The sequence below is a fragment of the Chiloscyllium plagiosum genome, unplaced genomic scaffold, assembly GCF_037043375.1.
Source record: "Chiloscyllium plagiosum isolate Xiang-an unplaced genomic scaffold, Cpla_swu_hap1 HiC_scaffold_8, whole genome shotgun sequence".
Classification (NCBI taxonomy): Eukaryota; Metazoa; Chordata; class Chondrichthyes; order Orectolobiformes; family Hemiscylliidae; genus Chiloscyllium; species Chiloscyllium plagiosum.
The window spans coordinates 70,729,849-70,751,940 of NW_028270146.1; the positions used below are offsets into that span (position 1 = coordinate 70,729,849).

Here is a 22,092-nt window from a genome sequence, read left to right on the forward strand (position 1 = left end):
ACCCAATACTGCCCTCAATATGATGGCCACCTTTGTGTGTGGTTGCATCAAGCTGTGCACAGACCTTTGACATACAACATCAAGTATACTATGTATTAAGCAGTTGGAGCATTCCAAATCTCCTGTCGTTTGTCGAAAAATTTGCAAAGAGAAAGACTTTTGACCACAAGTCCATCAGGAAGTGGTCAGCATGTAGTGTCCTTGAGACCTTGCGGGAAAAGGAAAGGGTGGATCCCGTTGCATGGTTCACTCAGGAGATTGTCAAAATTAATTGGCAAAATGCCTCATCATCAGAACATTTTAACAAGCATCTTGGCAGTGCAGAGAAGGGCACTACATGTCAGATCCTTCATGCACACCCGGCTTCTGTGTGCCACTGTGCCAGCTTCTGTGTGCCACTGTACACTGCCTCTGGAGTGGCTGCACTGACAAAGAGATTGTCACATCTCCTTCTGAAATGTGTCTTTTCAAAGGAAGCAGAGAGAAAGAGAGAGAGAGTCATTCTGAGTCACTCTGTATTAATGGAGTCTGTGCTCTATAGGCTATTCCCCAGGATGCACACAGAGACAAACATAGAGTTCCTAGAGGACCATCAACTCAAAAGATGCTTTTTGGTCTGCCCCAAACTTGTTGGTTTTCCAGCATAAAGAGTTGACCCCGATCAAGTGTTATAGATTGGCACATTCCAAGGTCCAGGACGATGTGCTTACAGGTACACTAAAGCTTTGAGCAGTTGCTGCTAGGGTGCAATCGGTTAAGACCACTGTTTCAGGTCTTTCTGCCAAAGTATAACCAGGGTCTGTTCAGTTATCAGAACCTACTGTTGCCTCAATGTAAATAGTATCCTGATTTTGGCTTTGCAGGGAATATCAAATTCCAATGTCTGTATTTCTTAATATGCAAAGACTGTACAGAACTGTTTTAGTACCTGTGAATGCAAATAAAGATTTTTCATAAATAAAGTATAGTTTTGCAACAAAAAAGCATGTAATACCCTCGGCTTTAAAAATAGTGGCATAGTATACAAGAGTATGGAGATTGTGATGAATTTACATAAGCCACTGGTTGGACCATTACAGGCATATCATGTGCAATTCTATGCCTTACATTATGGGAAGAATATCAATGTATTGGAGAAAGTGTCAAAGAAATTTCAAAAATGGTTCTAGGAACGCGACATTCAGATATGAGGAAAGTGTGAAGAAGCTGGAATTGTTTTACTCGACAGAAGTTTTCAAAATCACGAGGGGTATACACTAAGTAGATAGAGAGGAAATGCTCTCACATATAAATTGATAAAGACCAAGGCTTTGCAGTTTTAAAATGCTTTGCAGAAGAAGAAAATGCAAGGTGAGAAATACTTTTTTCACCAAACAGTTAGGGTATGAACACATTGCCTAGAAGTGTTGTTGGTTCAATTCAGGCATTCAAGAGGGCAATAGTTTCTATTTAAATAGATATCCATGTGTAGGGTTACAAGGATAAGACAGGAGAGTGGCACGAAGTTAAAAAGCTTAAAAAGGCAATATAGACGTGATAGGCTAAATGACCTCTTTCTGCACCATAATAATTTTGTGAATCTGTGACTCAATCTCTGGTCGAAGCAAGTCAAGCAATTTTGCTTCAACTAGCAACTGACAGCACCAAATTTTACAACATCTCTAGTTAGAGAAAGTTTGTGAGAAGATTTGTAGCTCGGGTGCTCGTTGCTGTGGTTCTGTTCGCCGAGCTGGAAGGTTTTGTTGCAAACGTTTCGTCCCCTGTCTAGGTGACATCCTCAGTGCTTGGGAGCCTCCTGTGAAGCACTTCTGTGGTGCTTCTGTGGTTCTGCTCGGCGAACAGAACCACAGCATCTAGTTAGAGAAAGTTAAACATTTTCTCATACTTATCTCAGACTGCTAATCAGCATTTGCAGAATTGATGAGGGGGAATTAACTTGAATATGGTGATCCCCATGGTACAATAGCTCGCCATTCCTTGCTATCCAGATTAATGGGAAGAATGACCACTTGGCGAAAAGAATGGCTGTTAGCATTTATACAATCTTGCATGTACCACCAAAAACAAGAATAAAAAGTTGGAAAGAATGTAAGCAAGAATTGACATGTATAATTGATTGAGTGGAATTTTAAGCAAAATGCTTCAGATGAATTGTGGAAAAACAAGTATGAACTTGGAGTGATTAGAATCTAGAATGCAATGCCAGAGATTGTGGAAGCAAATTCAATCATAGCTTCAAAATATTATTAATTTGAATCAGAATTTTGCTGTGTACAAGGACATCATTCACCACATCAAGGCTGTACTAGCTCCAGAAAGTGGTACTCAGACTGACATCGCAGAACTCTGAATTAATCATTTTCAAATATATATTAGCTTTCTTTGAAGGCCCCTATGGATTACATCTCCATCACTCCCCAGGCAATGCAAATCCTAAAAACTCTGAGTAAAGATGCTTCTCCTCAACTCACTCCAAGCAATTTTGCTGACAATCTTGAAATTGTGACCCCCTTCGTTACTGATATACCAACTAGTAGAAACAGAATATCCTTCTTTACCTTGTTAAAATTGTTCTTAATTTTGGACACCATGATATGGTCATCTCTTAATCTTCTGTGCTCCATGGAGAATAAGCCCAGTTTCTCTCATCTTTCCTTGTATTTCATTCTTGGTATGATTCTAATAAATCTCCTTTGCACTCTCTCCAGGGCTTTAACCTTCTTTCTTAAATAAGTTGCCCAAAATTAAACATAATATTCCAAATGTGGTCTGACCAATGACTTGTAGAGGTTTAGCACATTTCCTTGCTTTATACTCTAGGTTTCTACTTATAAACCTGGAGTATCCTACAAGCCTTCTTCACGACTGTTTCTTGCCTAGCAACCTTCAGAAAATTATGCACGTGAACCCCAAGGTCTCTCTACTACTGCATTCCTCTGAAAGTTGTAAAATTGAGCCTGGATTGTCTTTCCATATTTCATCTACCAAGATGTGTTACCTTACAGTTTTCTGCATTAAACTTAATGCAAATTATCTGAACAGAAAAAAAAACTTGCAAGACTAAAAACAAATGTGGGAGAATGGGATGAACTGATCCTTTTGTAAAATCTATTCATAGATGGGTTGTAGGCAATGCATTCAAGTCCAGTATTTATTGCCTGTATCTAATTGTCCCTGAGAAGGCTAACACATGCAGAGCTAGCACAGATACAAGGATTGAAAGGCTCTTACAACAATCCTCTAACCACTCAATTATTCCATTCTACAAACATTTTTTTTGTGGCAAGATTTATTGAGCATTAAAATATGGACAGCATTTTTTCTGCAATGAAACACAAATAACATTTTTGTATTCGATACTGATGCCAAGATAATTTTGTGGTACTTTACCACATACCTACCAACCACTCTGTCACTTTTCTTCAATGTCGCTGGGTCAAGATTCTGGACTTCCCTCCCGAACAACTTTTAGGGTCTACTGACAGCACATGGTCTGCAGGGGTTCAAGGCAGCTCACCATAATCTTCTCAAGGGTAACTAGGGACAGACAATACATGCTGGCTCAGCCAGCAATGTCCATACCCCAGTAGTGAATTTTTTAAAAAGTTCAGTAATTTGCAATATATTAATAAATATAGTTATAAGATCTGCGCCATTTTAAATATCTGATAAGACGCATAGCGAACATTAAAATAAGTTTGAGGTTGAATAATGGATATATAAATAATTTATAGCTCTCACTAATATACTTGCATACAGATTCAACAAAATATTGTCCTATACTGTTATAAGTGCAGGAGATGCATTGATTCAGCTCTTCAATTAGCTTGACTGTCTGTAGAGCAAAGAAAATACTCCATTTGCTTGTGCTTGGTGTACCACAGCAGATAATGATGGACAAATTTAAAACATTGAAGCATCTAGAGGGCAATAATTTATATTATGTACATTATACTATACGTAATTACTCATTACAATTGTTCAGCCAGGAGAACAGTAAATAATTCACTCGAGCAATTAAGAAAATTTATTTTAGTCTGAGCTCTAATTTGTGTAATGAAGCTGAGATTTATATATGTTTATTTTAATATTGTTTACTGTAAGTTTGGGCTCTTGTAATTCTAGGCTGTAAACAGTCTGTGCATTTGCAATTGGAGAAAGCCAGGACCGCAGATGCTGGAGATCAAAGTCAAAAAGTGTGGCGCTAGAAAACCACAGCGGTTCAGACAACATCAGAGGAGCAGGAGAGTCAACATTTTGAGTATAAAACCTTCAACAGGAAGGACTTATGCCCGAAACGTCGACTCTCCTGCTCCTTGGATGCTGCTTGACCTGCTGTGCTTTTCCAGCACCACACTCTTGACTCTCATTTCAAGCATCTGCTGTACTCACTTTTGTCTAGTTACTGCTAATACCAGACTAGAGTGTTGGGATATACAGTTGGTGGAAAAGTAGTGACATTTTGAAGTTGTAGAAAAAAGGAATTGAAGATGCATTGGTGATAGTATAGCATTAGAAGGAATCCAAGTCAGGACAATAATAAGATTAATTAACAAAGAATTATTCACAGTTCCAGTAGATGATCTGATATTTTAATATTGTACTAGGCTGTCCTGGTTCTGATACAAAATGATGTTTAGGTTATGTCTACTGTGTGCTTAAAAAGTCTTTGAATCTATGTTTAACGGGAGCAGAGTTGTTTTCTTGCTTGGATTAATTTCGGTTGTTAATACACATTTGTTTTGTTTTATTGTTAAAAGATTGACTAAGATATTGCATGTGTTTGAATATAAGATCATTTCAGTAACAGAATGATTTTTAAAAAATACAATCTATCCAGCCAGATTCATATTAGGGATCTGACTTGTCCTGTATGAACAAAAATTGAGCATCACCCCACAATAATTGGGGCCATTACATTATAATACTAGTTCAGAGTTCCCTTCCCATTAACATCTACTAATAAACATGTATTAACAAACAAATCAAAACTATTTCTTCAGGAATATATGCATTTCCTGAATATTTGTTTCAAATCCAGTTGGAACATATAATGGTATTGATACAATTAGAAACTGTAATTATTAGCCGGTATTGAATAAGAATTTTTGTAGCTTATTGACTGTAATCTGAAGCATTAAACATTGTGGCCTTGACTTTTTTCAGGGCCAGTTGTATGTCTAAAATGGAAATTCACCAGTCCTGATATGGTAGCAGTGGAAAACGGACAGGTCCAATAAGAATAGGTTTCTGCAACAGAAATTGTATACTACCAATTACCTATAGGAGTTGGAGTACTCAAAACTTACATCTGCCTCCGGACAATTGTCAATGCAAAAGGGATGAGCAGGATTACATCATCCTCTTAAGTTCCCATGTCTACTAATGATCATAAATGGACAGTTATTAGAAAATGGCAACCAGCAAAATGGAATGCTGTCAGTGAAGACCACGGAGCTATCCAGGATATGGTAATGTTCTGTAAGATTTAAAACAATGAAATCTTGCTTATTTATAATTGCTCCCTTGATCTTTTGTGGTGTCATTGACATGAAACACAAATGAAGTTTCAGTCTGCTGCATTTTAAATTCCCTACTATCCTACTCCTTCACCCAGTCCTCAAGCAGGGGACTAAAAAATCTCTTCTGAAAGAGACATCGACCTGATCAACTTAACTTCATTGATCCTATAGATCTTGGTAAGCCATAGCCTGTCCACTGACAGATCCCAATAGTCATTTCATACTGGGATGATGGACACATGGAGCAAAAAAAATTGATCACTGAAGCCCAATTTGAATTTCATCTGGACCACTTCAGTTTAGAAGTTATTACAGCCTCAGTCCAGATGTGGACAAAATAATTAAATTCTAGGGGTGAGGTGAGAATGATTTTCTTTTACACAACATTTCTCTGACTGTACAGGTAGGTCCCACTATCTGAAGCTAGAACATTCCCACGAATCTTTTGTAAGCCAAAACTGGTGTAAAACAATGGTGCATGACCTATATGGGAAAAAGCATCGTTGTTTTTCATAAAAGCAAAAGTCCTCTTCGGATTCACAAAAGCAGGTACTAATGTAGGTCTTTTTTAAAAGCAAAATTGCGTAAAGTGAATGTTCAAAAGCAGGGGATACCTGTAAAATCAATGAAAATCAGCAGAAAAGCTCTTCACTAGCTGGAGTTAAACATAGCAAAAGGAAGATTGCTGCGGTGATATGGGTGTCAGTCATCTAAGTACCAATATCATTGCAGATATTGCTTTGGTCAGTATCCTACATTGAACTATTTCTATCCATTTATCGTAAGCTCTCTCCATCATGAGATAGCACCTGGCCTGTTTGTTAATAGTTGCAGTGCTTAGCTTTATTCACAGACAATAGAACTTCAATAAATTAAACAGTTAATACAGTAAGAACTGTCACACTGGTTACCATTGACCAGAAATTGAACTAGGTGAGCCATATAAATACTGTGGTTATGAAAGCAAGTCAGAAGCTAGAAAGCTTGCAGCGACCAATTCCCCTACTGATGCCCCAAAATGCTTCTACCATTTAAAAGCAGAAGTCAAGAGTATGGTGCAATATTCCACACTTGCCTGGGTAAGTGTAGCTCCAGCAACACTAAAGAAGCTTGTCACCATCCAGGGCAAATTGGCAAGACATCCACAAATAGTAACTCCTCATCCAGAAATGCTCAGCAACAGCAATTTGTCCCATCTACAAGGTGCAATGTAAAAAGTCACCAAGTGTCCTGAGGCAGCACCATCTAAACCAACAGCCACTGCCATTTACAAGGAAAAGGGCAGCAGATACATGGGATCACCATCAACTACAAGTTCCCCTTAAAGCTACTCACCATCTAAATAGAAGTGTATAACTTTTCCTTCAATATTGCTGGGTCAAATTCTGCAACACTGTTTCTGACAGCATTGTGGGTCCTCCAATAGTAATTAGACTGTGGCGCTACCAACGTGAGATGGGCAATAAAGCCTGGCCCAGCCACCAATGCCCATATGCAATGAATGAAAAAATCTAATAAGTAGTGTACAGAGCATCTACTGAAGTGAGGTGAAGAAATATGTAGACAAATGAAGGAATAAAATGATAATCACAGAATGTGGGGATTTCAATATTAATTTTATACCAATAATGATTTTCATCAGACAGAAGAGTGAGGTAAAGAAACCTTTTCTAAAGGAATATAATGAAAATGCCAACAGCAAAAGATATAAGTGGGGAATGAGCTAGAGCAGATAACAGAAGTAAACAGAAGGGGACATTAAGGTATCGTTACTACAATACAATATACTTTATGGAGAAGGACATTATTATGCTGAAAATTACATTAATAGATGGGAAAAAAGCTGATTTTGAAGGGCTGCGAATATAACTTGGGAAAATAAAATGGAAAACTATATTGATAAATAACAAGGTACATCAGAAATGAAAAAACGATAAGAAGTAAATGGCTCCACAGAGTGCAAGGAGACAAATTCTACAAAAAGGAAAGAACAAAGTAAAATCTAGCAAAACTCCATGGAAGGATGAAGATATAAGGGAACAACTAAAATATACCTCGTTCCAAACTTTTAAGTACATAGATGATGAAGCAGTGCATGATAACAGAATGCATGAAGCAATTAAAAGCAAAGTCAAAAAATTAGTAAAATGAATATGTTCAAAGAAATTAAATTATCAAAGAACATAAAATAAAATTGCAATATGTTTTACAGGCAAGTCAATAAAAAGGGAAGGCTGTGATGGTATATGAGATACTCAGGCTAATATGTAGGAGCAAATTACTGCAGATGCTGGAGTCATCTAGACTTGAAACATTAGCTTGCTCTCTCCATGGATGCTGTCTGATCCACTGTGGTCCCAGCATTGGTTGTTTTCACACAGATTTAATCATACCATAACAATTGGTTCCATTTAAAATCGATTAATTAATTAAAATTATCAGAACTGAAAAATAGTCTTAGTATGGCAACATGAAACAAACATTCATTGTTGTAAAAAAACAATCTGGTTCTCTCATGCACTTCAGAAATGGAAATCTGCCACAGTTATCTGATCTGGCCTACAGCAATGGAGTGGAAATAATAGAGTATATTTTACAGAATGGCAGAAGTTGGAAAGTGCTGATTCATAAAAATGAATACTGGGTTCACTTCTGTTCACTTGTGTTGGTATTAACTATGGGATTTTTAAATTTGCGCATTATATGAGGCACAAACCATGCTTGGATTGAAAACAGGCAAGAAACACATACCACCACAAACTGAATTTCTAACCATATATTATTGAAACATGCAATACTACTGTTACCAATACCACTGCTTAACTAAGTCTCCACAAGTTTCTGTTGCTGAAACTTTCTCTATTTGTTAGATATTATTTGATAGTGTATATACAACACAGAAACAGACCATTTGGCCCAACAAATCCATACTGCTGCTTACTTTCCACTTGAGCCTTTTCTTCTCAAGAAATTGCAAACCTCCATTCCGTTCTTCCTTATAAACTTGTCCAGGCCTCAAGTGCATCTACACAATTCACTTCAACAACTACCTACGGTAGAGTGTTCAACATTTTCACTATTCTGAAGGTGGGAGCTCAAGAAAATTAAAATCACCCATGTAGTAATACTAGGCAAATTGTTGGATCCGCTGGTTGACAGTTCTTTGGTCCCAATGGACTTCATCCTATGTTTTTAAAAGAAACACCTACTAGATAGCTGATATATTGGTTTTAAATGTATAATATTACCTAGATTCTCTTGTTCCACTAATAGGGGAAAACAGTGAATGCAATCTGTTATTCAAAAAGCGGGGAAGACAAATCAAAAAGATTACAGGTCAATTAGTGCAACATCTGTAAAACTGAAGATGTTAGAAGCTATGATAGACACTGTAGCAGGGCACTTAGAAATGGTCAAGTCCTTTTATGAAAAAGGAAATACAGTTTCTTGGAATTCTTTGAGGAAATAACATTTGTTGTGAATGAAGAGCAATCAATGGATGTACAGTACTTGGATTTCCAGAATGTTATCAAATGCCGTTGCAGAGAAATAAAAGTCATGGTATCATAGTAACATATTGCTCAGAAGCAACTAACGGGAAATATAGAATTATGGCAACAGTACTACATCATCATGTAATTTATGTAAGTTACTTGGATGGAGGGACCAGAAATATGGCTGCTAAATTTGTCCATGACACAAGATAGGAAAGAAAGTAAATTGTGAAAAGGACAGAAGGAAGTAATGAAGGGTTATAGATAAATTGTACAAATGGGAAAAGATCTGGTAAATGGAGCACAATATGGGAAAATGAAAAATTGTGTATTTTGGCAAGAATAAAAAAGAAACAAACATTCTCTAAATGGTGGAAGTTTGTGGAGCTTTTGGATGCAGAAGGATATGTGTTCTAGTGCATGAATTGCATAAAGGATAGAATGCAGGTACAACAACTAATTAGAAAAGCTAGGAATGCTGTCATTTATTGCATGGAGAATTGAAAACAAAGTAAGGTTATCACTCTTCTGTCAAGCAAGATATTCATGAGGTCACATCTGGAGCACTGTTGGCAGTATTGGTCTCTTATTTGAAAAATGCTGCATTGGAAAATAGTTCAAAGAAGGTTTACCAGCCTAATACTTGGTTCAGGTGGATTGTTCAATGAAAAAATCATTGACAAACTCGGCTTTGATCCACTGGTGTTTAAGACCAAGAGGCAATTTGATTGAAAAATAGAAGATTCTGAGGGATGTTGTCAGGGTGAGTGTGGAAAGGATGTTTATTCTTGTGAAAAACATCTGGAACCTGTGCCATTATTTTAAAAAATGAGATATTTCATTTAAATCAATATAAGAGTAACTATTTTTTACCTAGGAGGGTCATTCTTCTTTGGAACACGAAAGTTGGAGGAAGCAGAGACTATGGATAGTCTCTAAGGCAGAGACCATTCTTGATAAGCTTGGGGGTGAAGTATTATCAGGGGTAGGTGAAAATGTAAAGTAATCAGATCAGCCACAATCTTCTGAATGACAAGGCAAGCTCAAGGAGTTGACTGGCCTACGTCAGCTCTTAATTTACGTGTCTTGTACATAGATCTCCACACTTTTCCAATTCTGGCCTGCTGTGCATTCCCGATTCCTGCATGGTGTTTAAATATTTTCAGCTGTTTAAGCCCAATATATTAGAATTGTCTATCGCCCGTTTTCTTTTAAAAGCCCACATTCCTAGGTCAGGGTTTTAGCCAGTTTCCTGTTATTTCCTTCTAGGGTTTTGCCAACAAGGTTTTCATTGACACCACTCTGTTTAAGCATTTCACTACGTTAAATATGCTTGATAGAAGTACGTACTTTTGGTTTTCAGTAGATAAAACCTTCATCAGAGCATTTTTCTAATTAGCAAAAATGTATTCATCCAATGTCTCTTTAAACATACATGGTAACCAGACTTTAGACATTTTTAGAAATAGAAATGTAAGAGAACTCAACAGTATCCAAAGCTAACCATAAGAATTGCTGCTCTGCCACCCAGAAACCAATAACTATGTAGAGTGAAATGTCTACAGCAAAATAACATAGCTCATATTCAACCTATGCCAGATCAATGGCAACTAAAAGTATTACATCTAAATCTTTGATGACAAATGTTAAAAAAATTAAATCACTGACGAATAAATGAACCATTATCCGTGACAAAAGTAAGTAATCCTAGTTTGTTGCATCACTTACCTGAAGAATATGGCTTCCCAAATTCTGTTCGAACACATTAATGGCCACGGAGCTTGGACTTCTTCTGCGCTGTGTTCCTAAAGCTAAATAAGAGGAAAAATAGTAATTATTCAAAGGCTTATTCAAACTACTGTTAATATTTCCAGGTAACAGCTGATGATAATTCTATTTTCATTTTGAGGAACACCACAGATATATCACTAAATTTGACAAAAAGGTTGACAGGAATATATATGGGATTGTCTTGCTCTCTGTTGCTGTTGACAGCAACACACTGGAACACAGAGTGTTCCCTGGTCCCCTGGAACACACAGTGATCAATACTTTGAACGAGTTCAGTGGACATGAACAAATTATGAATTGTTAAATAAGTAAATGATTGCAGTATATAGGACAATTTTTGTACTACACAAATTAGCTCAATGGCCTGAACATACTTCCTTATCCATATTTATCTTCTGACCTAGTGCTCAGAAAGAAGAAAATATTCAAAAGGTGAGTCTCATTTGAGGTTCCGCTTTTGTTTTAGAGGTTAGTTACAAAGTGAGAACAATATTTTTGTAATCATTAAACTGGGATGTGCTGTAGAATGGAGTATTTTTCTACTTTCATTACCTGGTACCCAGCACCTGGTGTAGCATGATCCAAATGCAAAGCAAAACAGCTATATAATGCACAACAATATGCTTTCACTTTTGGTTCAAAAGAGTATCCATCTAATTAAATCTAGGAATTTTTCTGAAGTTTTCTATTCCATACATAATAGTATCTTCATTGTCTGAGTGAAATGACCAGTGTGTGGTCAGAATTATTGATGCAATCCAGCTCACTACCATCTTCTTAAGAGCAAGTAGGGATAGGCAATAAATGTTTGCCCTGCCAGTGATGCCCAGACCTCACAAGTTTAAAAAAAAATGTTCTTCATGTAACTGGCCAAATCAGTTCTTACAGAGCCCTGAACACCTTCTGTATAAAAATAAACCTTCGGTAAGAATATTTTTTTTAAAAAAACTTGTGTTTATGTAACACCTTTCCTGATTACAGGAGATCTCAAAACATTTCACAGTCGATTAAATAATTTTAGAATAATGAATTTTACAGAAGGAAATCTATTGCTTGATTACACCCCACCCCAGTACTAAAGTGAGAAAATTGGCCTTGAGCCCACTAACTTGAAAAAAGGGCTACCCTGCAATGATAATAGAGTCAAAGAGATATACAGTATAGAAACAGACTCTTCGATCCAACTCATCCATGCTGACAAGATATCTATCCTAAAATAATTTAGGGCCATACCGCTCTAAACCCTTCCTATTCATATACCCAGCCTTTTAAATTTCATAATTGTACTAGCTTCCACCACTTCCTCTGGCAGCTCATGCCATACACGCAACACTCTTTGCATGAAAACGTTGTCCCTTAGGTCCTTTTATTATCTTTCCTCCCTCACCCTAAACCTAAGCCCTCTAGTTCTGGACTCCTCCACCCAGGAAATGACCTTGTCTATTTACCTTATCAACATCCTTCAATTTTATAAACTTCTACAAAGTCACCCCTCAGCCTCCAATGCTCCAGGGAAAACAGCCCCGTGTAGCCCAAATCCTCCAACCCTGGCAACATCCTTGTAAATCATTTCTGAACCCTTTCAAGTTTCACAACATCCTTCCGATAGGAAGGAGACCAGAATTGGACATAATATCCAAAAGTGGTCTTACCAATGTCTAACTATTGCTGGGGGCAAACTCAACAAAGTTACAGTGGGACCTCCATCCCTCAGGGGCCAAACGATGACATACTTTAAGCTTCCACAAAGAGCAATGTGGCAATGTGCAAATAATCGTCTTTACTATTGTTACTCGAGCGATAAATATTGACCAAAAATTCAAAAATATTCCCATGCTCTTCTTCCAATTGATATGGAAGCTTTGAGATTCACGTTAAACCAGTCAGAACTTTAGTTTAATCTTGCATCAAAAAGAGAACATCTGACAGGACATCATTCTTCTTACTACTGCACCAACCTGGATTTTTGTGCTTAAATCATTGAAAAGGGACTTGAACGTACAACAATCTATCTCATAAACAACTGTAATTTTGCTGAGCAAACAGAAAAGGTTGACTCTCACTTGACACATCAGGGCAGAGTTCAGTTTTGGAATACATTCCACCATACAACACCACTGATATCCATTTCAAACCCACTGATTCACACAACTACCTCGACTACACCTCCTCTCACTTACCTCCTGCAAAAATGCAATACCATTCTCTAAATTCCTCTGCCTCCGCCGCATCTGCTCCCAGGATGAGGTGTTTCCCTCCAGGACATCCCTGATATCCTCCTACTTTAGGGGCCTCCTCGGTAATTAAGGATGTCATCAACCACATCACCTCCATATCCTGCACTTCTGCCTTCGAAGTACCTCCTCTCCACCCAACAACAGTAAAGATAGAGTCCGTTTAGTCCTCACATATCACCCCAACAACCTCTGAATCCAACACATCACCTTCCAACATTTCCGCCACCCACAATCAGACCCCACCACCAAAAAGATATTTATTTTCCTACCCCTGCCCGCTTTCCACAGAGATCATTCATTCTGCGATTCCCTCATCAAGTTCTCCACCACACTCTGTACCTTTCTCTGCAGCTGCAACACCTGCCCCTACAGTTCTCCTCTCACCTCCACCCAAGGTCCAAAATAATCCTTCCAGATCCAGCAGAGATTCACCTCCACTTCATCTAACCTTATCTATTTGATCCATTGCTCTCGATTTGGTCTTCTCTACGTCGGAGAGACCAAATGCAGACTCAGGGACCGATTTGCAAAGTGTCGGTGCTCTGCGTGCAACAACCAAACCAATCCAATCTTCCGGTTGCCATCCATTTTAGTTACCCTTCCCATTCCCCTGGTGATATGTCCATCCTTGGCCTCCTCCACTTTCAGAGTGAAGCCAGTCGTAAACTGGAGGAACAACACCCGACATTTTGCCTGGGGAGCTTACAGTCCAATGGCCTCAATACTGATTTCAGCAGCTTCAAAATCCCTCTACCCCTAGTGTTATCCCTTGTCCAACCCTCCCCCTTCTCCTCACCTCCCTGACTTGACCTCTTCTTACTCACCTACACTCTCAATCCATCCAACTGACCAATCATAATAACCCCCTATCTACACCAACCGGTCACCATCCCACCAAACCTTCCCACAGCCCTCCCCCATCCCTCATTTACTTCTGGAGTCCCCTCCTTCTCCTCTGTAATCCTGACAAATGGTTTTGGCCCAAAATGTTGACTTTCCTGCTGCTCAGACACTGTCTGACCTGCTGTGCTTTTCCAGCTTCGCACCTATTGACGCCAATAAACAATTAACCGGTTCACCATTTGGATTGCTTTCAACTTGGTGTTAGATTTTCAGAAAATCTGTGTTAAGGTCGGAGACTGTAGAGGCTGTATGGTCAATCAAGACTGTCGACATTCAGGAATGGCATAAAATGAGATTTACATTCAAAAACAGAGACAGATTAAAAATAAAGTTAAAACCATTGAGTTGTGCTTTAAGGGTTTTTGGTTAAATACATTGTCAAATAAAATGGACCTAACTTATCACAGAATTGTTACAGCACAAGTTGACCATTCTGAAGGAACAACTTATCTAAAAATATAAAACATGGGACAAGATTGGGTTGGGATCTCTGGTCGGCATGGACGGGTTGGACCGAAGGGTCTGTTTCCATACTGTACATCTCTATGACTCTATGTGGCGATGACTGATTGGAGAATGGCACTAATAACAGTCCACTTCTCAAGTGACGCACTCAAAGGGAATTGTCTAAAAAGAAATAATGCGTACAGTTAGTTATGGAGAAAATATGCAAAATAGCCCCAACTAAATTGCTCATTTGGAGAGCTGGTGCAGACAATAGACCAAATAGTCTCCTTTTGTGCTGTATGAATTCTGTGATTCTATGAATGGTGCAATACAATAATTAAAATATTGAAACCAAAATGAGCAAGTTTCTCAGAGTAAGAAATTGACATGCCTAGCGGTTAAGCAGCCACTTTCATAATTTATTACCCTAAAAAATGTGCAAAAGCAAATTTATTCAAGGTGAATTTGACAACAATGCAGGATCAGACTTATTTTTAAAAACTTGTTTAAAACTGGATTAAGTCTGATAAACTGGGAATGTGTTTTATGTAATAGATGTGTCTATTGTCATAATTATGTTTAGCACAGAGTTGTTGCTTTGAACTGACTGAAATAACTGCACAAGGGCTGGTAATCTGTCACCAAATCACTATTTACGTGCACATGCTGGCTCTGACCAGCTAACTCAAAGCCAGTCCCTGCATTGAGTAGACCTTCTCAATCTCCTGCTTTTTTTCCACTTTTTAAATTTTATTAAACAATACAAAATACAGTTAACCATAAATAGAAAGCAGCAGTTCACAAAAAAACCCACTATATACAATGAAAGAGCATCAAAGCCAAACCCCAAACCCCACCGTTCAACTAGTTTTCAGGGAGACGAGGACAAACGTCAAATCCTACTTGCATTTATCACAAAGGTAACAGGCAAGACAGTGTAATCAAATCAAAAACAGTGCAAAGAGCACAGTCCTAATATGGTTGTAAAATAGACACCTGTGCACACCACATACTGATCAGAACGCCCTTGGCCAGCCTTCCTGCAGGACAGTCGTCGACCTTCCAGTCTCTGGCTGCCCTGCGTACTGACCAACCCTCCCCAGGCCTGCTTTCCTCCAGGCTGGTCATCAACCACACAGCTCCCAGTCACCTCATGTACTGACCGGACTACCCCAGGCCACTTTCCTACTGGCTGGTTGTTGGCCTTCTGCCTCCGGCCCCCTGCTTACTGACTGACTCTCCCCAGCTCACTTTTCTCCAGGATGGACGTCAGCCACCGGCTCCTGGTCACCTTGCGTACTAACCAAACCACCCTCGACCTGCTTTCCTACAGTCAGACTGTTGGCCTTCCAGCATCCGGCTGCACCGCGTACTGACTGACCCTTTCCCCTGGCCAGCGTTCCTATGGACTGGCTATCAGCTGTCCGCCTCCCTGCGTACTGTCTGGTCCTCCCTCGGTCGGCCTTCCTATGCCTGCTCCCGGCTGGCTGGCTCAGCCTCCCCGCGTACTGACCAGCCTGCCCTATACCGGCTTTCCTGCGAGGACATTACCAGTTGCCTGGCCCTGCCCACACCGCATACTGATAGGCTCCTCCTGGCCCACTTTCCTCCAGGCCAGTCATCAACACTCCAGCCCCCAGCCATCCCGTGTACTGACTGCCGCTCCCTTGACCAGCTTTCCTACAGGCACGCTGTCAGCTGTCTAGCCCTCAGCCACCCTGCATACTAACAGACATCCCCCAACCCCCAGGCCGGTCATCAACCCTCCAGCTCATGGTTGCCCCACATACTGACTAGCCTACTCTCAAACACAATTAATTACAGAAACCACATACAGTAACAGAATTCACAAAATCCTCACAAGACAGTTGAATACCAAGACAGAGTCCACACACCAGCAGCAAATACACATCCTACAGCACACATGCAGGTGTTCAGTCTCTTTAAAGGCCATGCCCATCCATAGAGAACCAGGCCCACTCACAGGAATGCAGTACATTGTGAAGCTGCAGTTCGCTCACAAAGGTTTGGTCAACTCCCGAAGGCAGAGTCCACAGCACACATGCAGGTGTTCAGTCTCCAGGGGTCTGGTCCATTCAAAGGACCAGGCCCACTCAGAGTGACAGTTAATTGCAAAAGCGCAGTTAACTCACAGGGTTTGGGCCACTCCAGGATGCAGCAGACAGACAGACACACACACACAGTCCAAACACCAAAAAAGTGAAAACAGATTCCAAAACAAAAACAAAGAAAGCCAAAGTGCAAGGGCTATGCCCTGTCACAAAATCAACATAGTCCTTTTCTCAAAATAAAGGAAAAAAGACAGGCTGTAACTAGCCAGTGAAACAACAGGTCCTTGATAAGAACTGAGTTATACCTGAAACACATTGACTGTGTAGATCAGGCAGTTTAGAAATCAGCCCTCAATAAAAAAAGAATACCAGTTAACAAACTGGCTAAGTAATTCAGCTAGTTCAGGAATCAGGTTCCCCTTCACCCTACCCCCCCCCCCAAAAAAAAAGCAGAAACCAAGAGCAGCAGTAATACACTGACTGTGACCAGCTAGCTCAGAGTCAGTCCCCTAAACTGATGAGATTCTAAATCTCCTGGTTATATCAGTTAGCCAGGGCTTTCCTGATTGTCCCAGGTTAACAGCCACATGCTGACTGTGGCCCAGCCAGTACAGAGCTGCCTTCTTAAACCACAATGTTGTTGGGGAGGGAGTTCTAGAATTTTCATCCTATGACGGGGAATGAACGGTGCTATATTTCCAAGTCAGGAAGCTGAATGACTTGGTATGGATTTTAAAGGTGTTGATGTTCCCATGTAGGTGCTCTTGTCTTGTGGTCGTGGGTTTCGTAGGTGTTATCAAACGGGCCTTCATGAAGAGCTGCAGTGCATCTTTTGGATGGTACACACTGCTGCTACTAAGCATCAGTACTGTAGGGACTGAATGTCACCACATTTACAAACAATCAAGTGTCTTGTATGATGTTTAGCATTTCAGTATAACTTAAGAACTTTATGCTTCAGTCATATAAAGCAATGTGAGACTGTATCTGGTGCACTTGTACAGTATTGGTTTCCTTATTTAAGGACAAGGCAAGTGGTGAGGATGATATAAAGAGTCTGCAGAGGAGAGAGACAGGCTAAGTGAGTGGGCAAAAATGTGACACATGGAATACACTGTGGTAAAATGTGAGGTCTATACTTTGACAGGAAGAATTAAAAAGCTGAATACTATTTAAATTGAGAAAGACTGCTAAAAGGTATAATCAGAGGGATTTGGGAGTCCTCACATATAAATCACAACAAGCTGGCATAAAAATTCAGCAGGTAATAGGGAAAGTAAATGGTAATAAATGATATTTATTTCAAAGGGAATGGAGTATAGAAATAAAGTGTGCTTGCTAGAATTATACAAGGCAGTTGTCAGACTGCAGCTGTAATGCTGTGAACAGATTTGGGTCACTTGTCTAAGAAAAGATCAACTGGCATTTGAGGTAGTCCAGAAAAGGTTCATTATGCTGATCCGAGGATGGAGGGACTGTCTTATGAGGAAAGGTTAAGTAGGTTGGGCCTCTACTCATTGGAGTTTATGAAGAATGAGAGATGACCTTTTGAAACATACAAGATTCTGAGGGGACTCCACAGGGTAGATGTGAAAAGGTTGTTTCCCCTTGTGAGATATTCTAGGACTAGAGAACATAATACCAAAATAAAGGGTTCCCTATTTAAGACAGGGAAAGAGAACTTGTTTTCCCTCAAATTTGTGATCATTTCTACTGCAGATAGCTTTCAAGGCTGAGTCATTAAGTATATTTAAAGCTGAGATGGATAGATTTTTAATTATTAAGGCAATCAAGGGTTATGAGAGAAAGGGAGCATAGTGGAGTGAAGGATTATTAAATCAGCTGTGATTTCAGTGAATGGTGCAGCAGACCCGAAAGGCTGAATGGTTTACTGTTGGTCCTACATCTTATGGTTTTACAATTATATGATGCAAATGCACCAAACCAGTTCAAAGCACATTTATCAGACTAACATTTAGAATTGGCAGGTTGTTTTACAAGAAAAGCTTGATATGCCATGCTTATATACATGAGAGTTTAAAAGATTAAGAGTCAACTTAATCGAAACGTATAAGATCCAGAGACACCTTGATCAGATCGAATGGATAATTACTCTTCTGAGAATCTAGAACTCAGGGTTGCTATTTAATAACAGGATGCCATAGGAGTCTAAATGCAGACTAGGTGACCACTTTGTTGAACTCGTCTGCTCTGTCTGTAAGAAAGACTAATCCTCCAGTTGCATGTCATTTCAATACATTATCTTGCTCACAAGCTAACATTTCCATCCTTGACCTGCAGCAATCTTCTAGCAAAGCCTAATGTAAGCTGTAGGAATGGCAACTCATTTTCCACTTAGGTACTTTACAGCCTTCAGGACTCAACACTGAGTTCAACAACTTCATATTATAAATATCGTCCTCCATTGTGATTAGACAGCCTTCCAATGGAGTGTCTTGCTTGCACAGTTTGCTCTCAGCAGAGCTGACATTTTTTTTACTATTCAGGACCAGGATAGACAATTGTTCTGCATCGATATCAATCATCTACCATTGTTAGCACTCCTTTTGTCTTATGCTCATCATCTGTTCTACTTGCAATTCAGGCAGCATCCGAAGACAGGCAAAATCGACGTTTCGGGCAAAAGCCCTTCATCAGGAATAAAGGCAGAGAGCCTGAAGCGTGGAGAGATAAGCTAGAGGAGGGTGGGGGTGGGGAGAGAGTGGCATAGAGTACAATAGGTCAGTGGGGAAGGAGATGAAGGTGATAGGTCAGGGAGGAGAGGGTGGAGTGGATAGGTGGAAAAGGAGCTGGGCAGGTCGGACAAGTCCGGACAGGTCAGGGGATCGAGTTGCTGGAGGTTAGAAGCTAGGATGAGGTGGGGGAAGGGGAAATGAGGAAACTGTTGAAATCCACATTGATGCCCTGGGGTTGAAGTGTTCCGAGGCGGAAGATGAGGCGTTCTTCCTCCAAGCGTCTGGTGGTGAGGGAGCGGCGGTGGAGGAGGCCCAGCACCTCCATATCCTCGGCAGAGTGGGAGGGGGAGTTGAAATGTTGAGCCACTGGGCGATTTGGTTGATTGGTGCGGGTGTCTCGGAGATGTTCCCTAAAGTGCTCTGCTAGGAGGCGCCCAGTCTCCCCAATGTAGAGGAGACCACATCGGGAGCAACGGATACAATAGATGATATTAGTGGATGTGCAGGTAAAACTTTGATGGATGTGGAAAGCTCCTTTGGGGCCTTGGATAGAGGTGAGGGAGGAGGTGTGGGCGCAGGTTTTACAGTTCCTGCGGTGGCAGGGGAAAGTGCCAGGATGGGAGGGTGGGTCGTAGGGGGGCGTGGACCTGACCAGGTAGTCACGGAGGGAACGGTCTTTGCGGAAGGCGGAGAGGGGTGGGGAGGGAAATATATCCCTGGTGGTGGGGTCTGTTTGGAGGTGGCGGAAATGTCGGCGGATGATTTGGTTTATGCGAAGGTTGGTAGGGTGGAAGGGTTGGTAGGGTGCTCCAGCTGTGCTCTTCCAGCACCACTGATCCAGAATCTGGTTTCCAGCATCTGCAGTCATTGTTTTTACCTATCTGTTCTACTTGGTCCTCCTCCTTCCCCTTTATCAACAGCATAGAAACCATCATATTCTAGATCCCTCCATTTCTGAAGAAGAGTCATATTAGACCAGAAATTCTGTTTCTCTCTCCGTAGATGCTGCCAAACATAATGAGTTTAGTTTTTGCTTTTGATCTCCAGCTTGTGCAGTACTTTGTTTCATCATTGTTCTGCCAAATCAGTCTAGGAGACTAAGACATGGCCAATTGTGGGGGTTTGCTCACGGAGCTTATCGAGAGCACTCCATGCAGTCCTGGGGAATAGGGGAAAGCCAGGCCTGTGATGGGCTTCATTGAACTAGGTGGGGAGGATTAAAGTAAAAAGGAGAAATTCTAGATAGAAGTGTTGAATCTCATAGATCATAGGAGGGGGCTGGGAACTCAGGTAAGACTGGGGGTCGTGAGGATGTCACAGGTCATGGTACTCTGGCCTCCACATAGGTAAGCTGTATCACCACAAAGACATGACAATTACAAAGTCCTGGGCTCTGGGTTAAATTGGGGACTTTATAATTATAGAAAGGACCTCAAGGTAAGCAGAGGAGGTTTAAGATCATAGCAATCACAGGGACTTGAACACAATGGGGAACATGAAGGATGGGGAAATATCTTGCGTCTCAGGCAGAGCCTGCAACTCACTCACAAGAACACAAAACTGGAATCTTACCACCTTGGTTCAACACTCAAATGCACAAAATAGCTGTGATCACATACAAAGGGGGCAGAAAAAGTTATTGGTATTTCTTTTGGAGTAGAAAAAAATCAGGTCAATTGCAAGAATTGTAACTTTAGTGATTCAATAATACCATCCATCTGTTTTCAATTTACACTTTATCAGCAGCTCATTCATTGTCCAAGAAGACACAATAAGAATTATAGCCTCAAATAATAACAACAATTGTATTGTGCACACAAATTGTCTCTTTGTCATGTGAGCTACACAAATAAAATCAGACAAAAGTACTTAGAAGTATCATCTGAGATTTTCCTTTCAGAGACACATTGCACATCCAGGACTGGAAGACAACGTCTTGCAGCTGCCATATTTATATACTGAACTAAGAAAGCAAAGGGCATAGTGTGTGACGTTTATATGGGTGCCTTCAATAAACTGCAATGTCCTTCTAAGCTTCCCTGCAGATGATCTGATATGGACATTGCTGTGAGGAATTCTGTGGTCTTGGTTCAAATATGAATACAGCGTAGAAAAACGCAGCAATTACAATTTTGTCAGAAAGTCCATCGAGAACAGTAATCTCCAGCAGCTGCTGAACACCTTCCAGAAGAAAACGCAGCAACCAAGGTCAACCAAGGAGGTGGAGGAGAATGATAAGATCCTGAATCTATAGGCTTCACAGTCATTTGCTTCACCTATCTGAAATACAGTGCAGGTGCCAATAAAAAATGTATGAATCCATCGTGTTGTTGGCATCTACTGCAGTATGGTTTGTGTTCAGAAGAACTGGGTAGAGACCTCATCTGGGGCAATTAAGGTCACAGCTTTCGGAACCTTATAGAGATACAAAATTATGAGGGGATGGATAGGATAAATAGACAAAGTCTTTTCCTTGGGGTCGGGGAGTCCAGAATTAGAGGGCATAGGTTTAGGGTGAGAGGGGAAAGATACAAAAGAGACCCAAAGGGCACCTTTTTCACACAGAGGGTGGTGTTTGTGTGGAATGAGCTGCCAGACGAAATGGTGGAGGCTGGTACAATTGCAACATTTAAAAGGTATTTGGATGGGTATATGAATAGGAAGGGTTTGGAAGGATATGGGCCGAGTGCTGGCAGGTGGGACTAGATTGGGTTGGGATATCTGGTTGGCATGGATGGGTTAGACCAAAGAGTCTATTTCCATGCTGTGCATCTCATGACTCAATGGATTATTCTAAGGAGCAACCAAGGATCTGTGTAGCATCGAGGAGAAAGTGAGGACTGCAGATGCTGGAGATCAGAGCTGAAAATGTGTTGCTGGAAAAGCGCAGCAGGTCAGGCAACATCCAAGGAACAGGAGAATCGATGTTT

The 22,092-nt window shown here is 40.4% G+C and overlaps 1 protein-coding gene across 11 annotated transcripts in view; it reads right to left on the reverse strand.

Moving 5' to 3' along the window:
* Positions 1-22,092, reverse strand: part of npas3 (neuronal PAS domain protein 3) — a 1,348,016-nt gene that overhangs the window by 658,637 nt on the left and 667,287 nt on the right. For all 11 annotated transcript variants that reach the window (XM_087989951.1, XM_043697885.2, XM_087989958.1 and 8 more), the window contains one exon: positions 10,745-10,827. In XM_087989951.1, the coding sequence (XP_087846077.1) occupies positions 10,745-10,827 (83 nt within the window). The remainder of the gene's footprint in view (positions 1-10,744; positions 10,828-22,092) is intronic.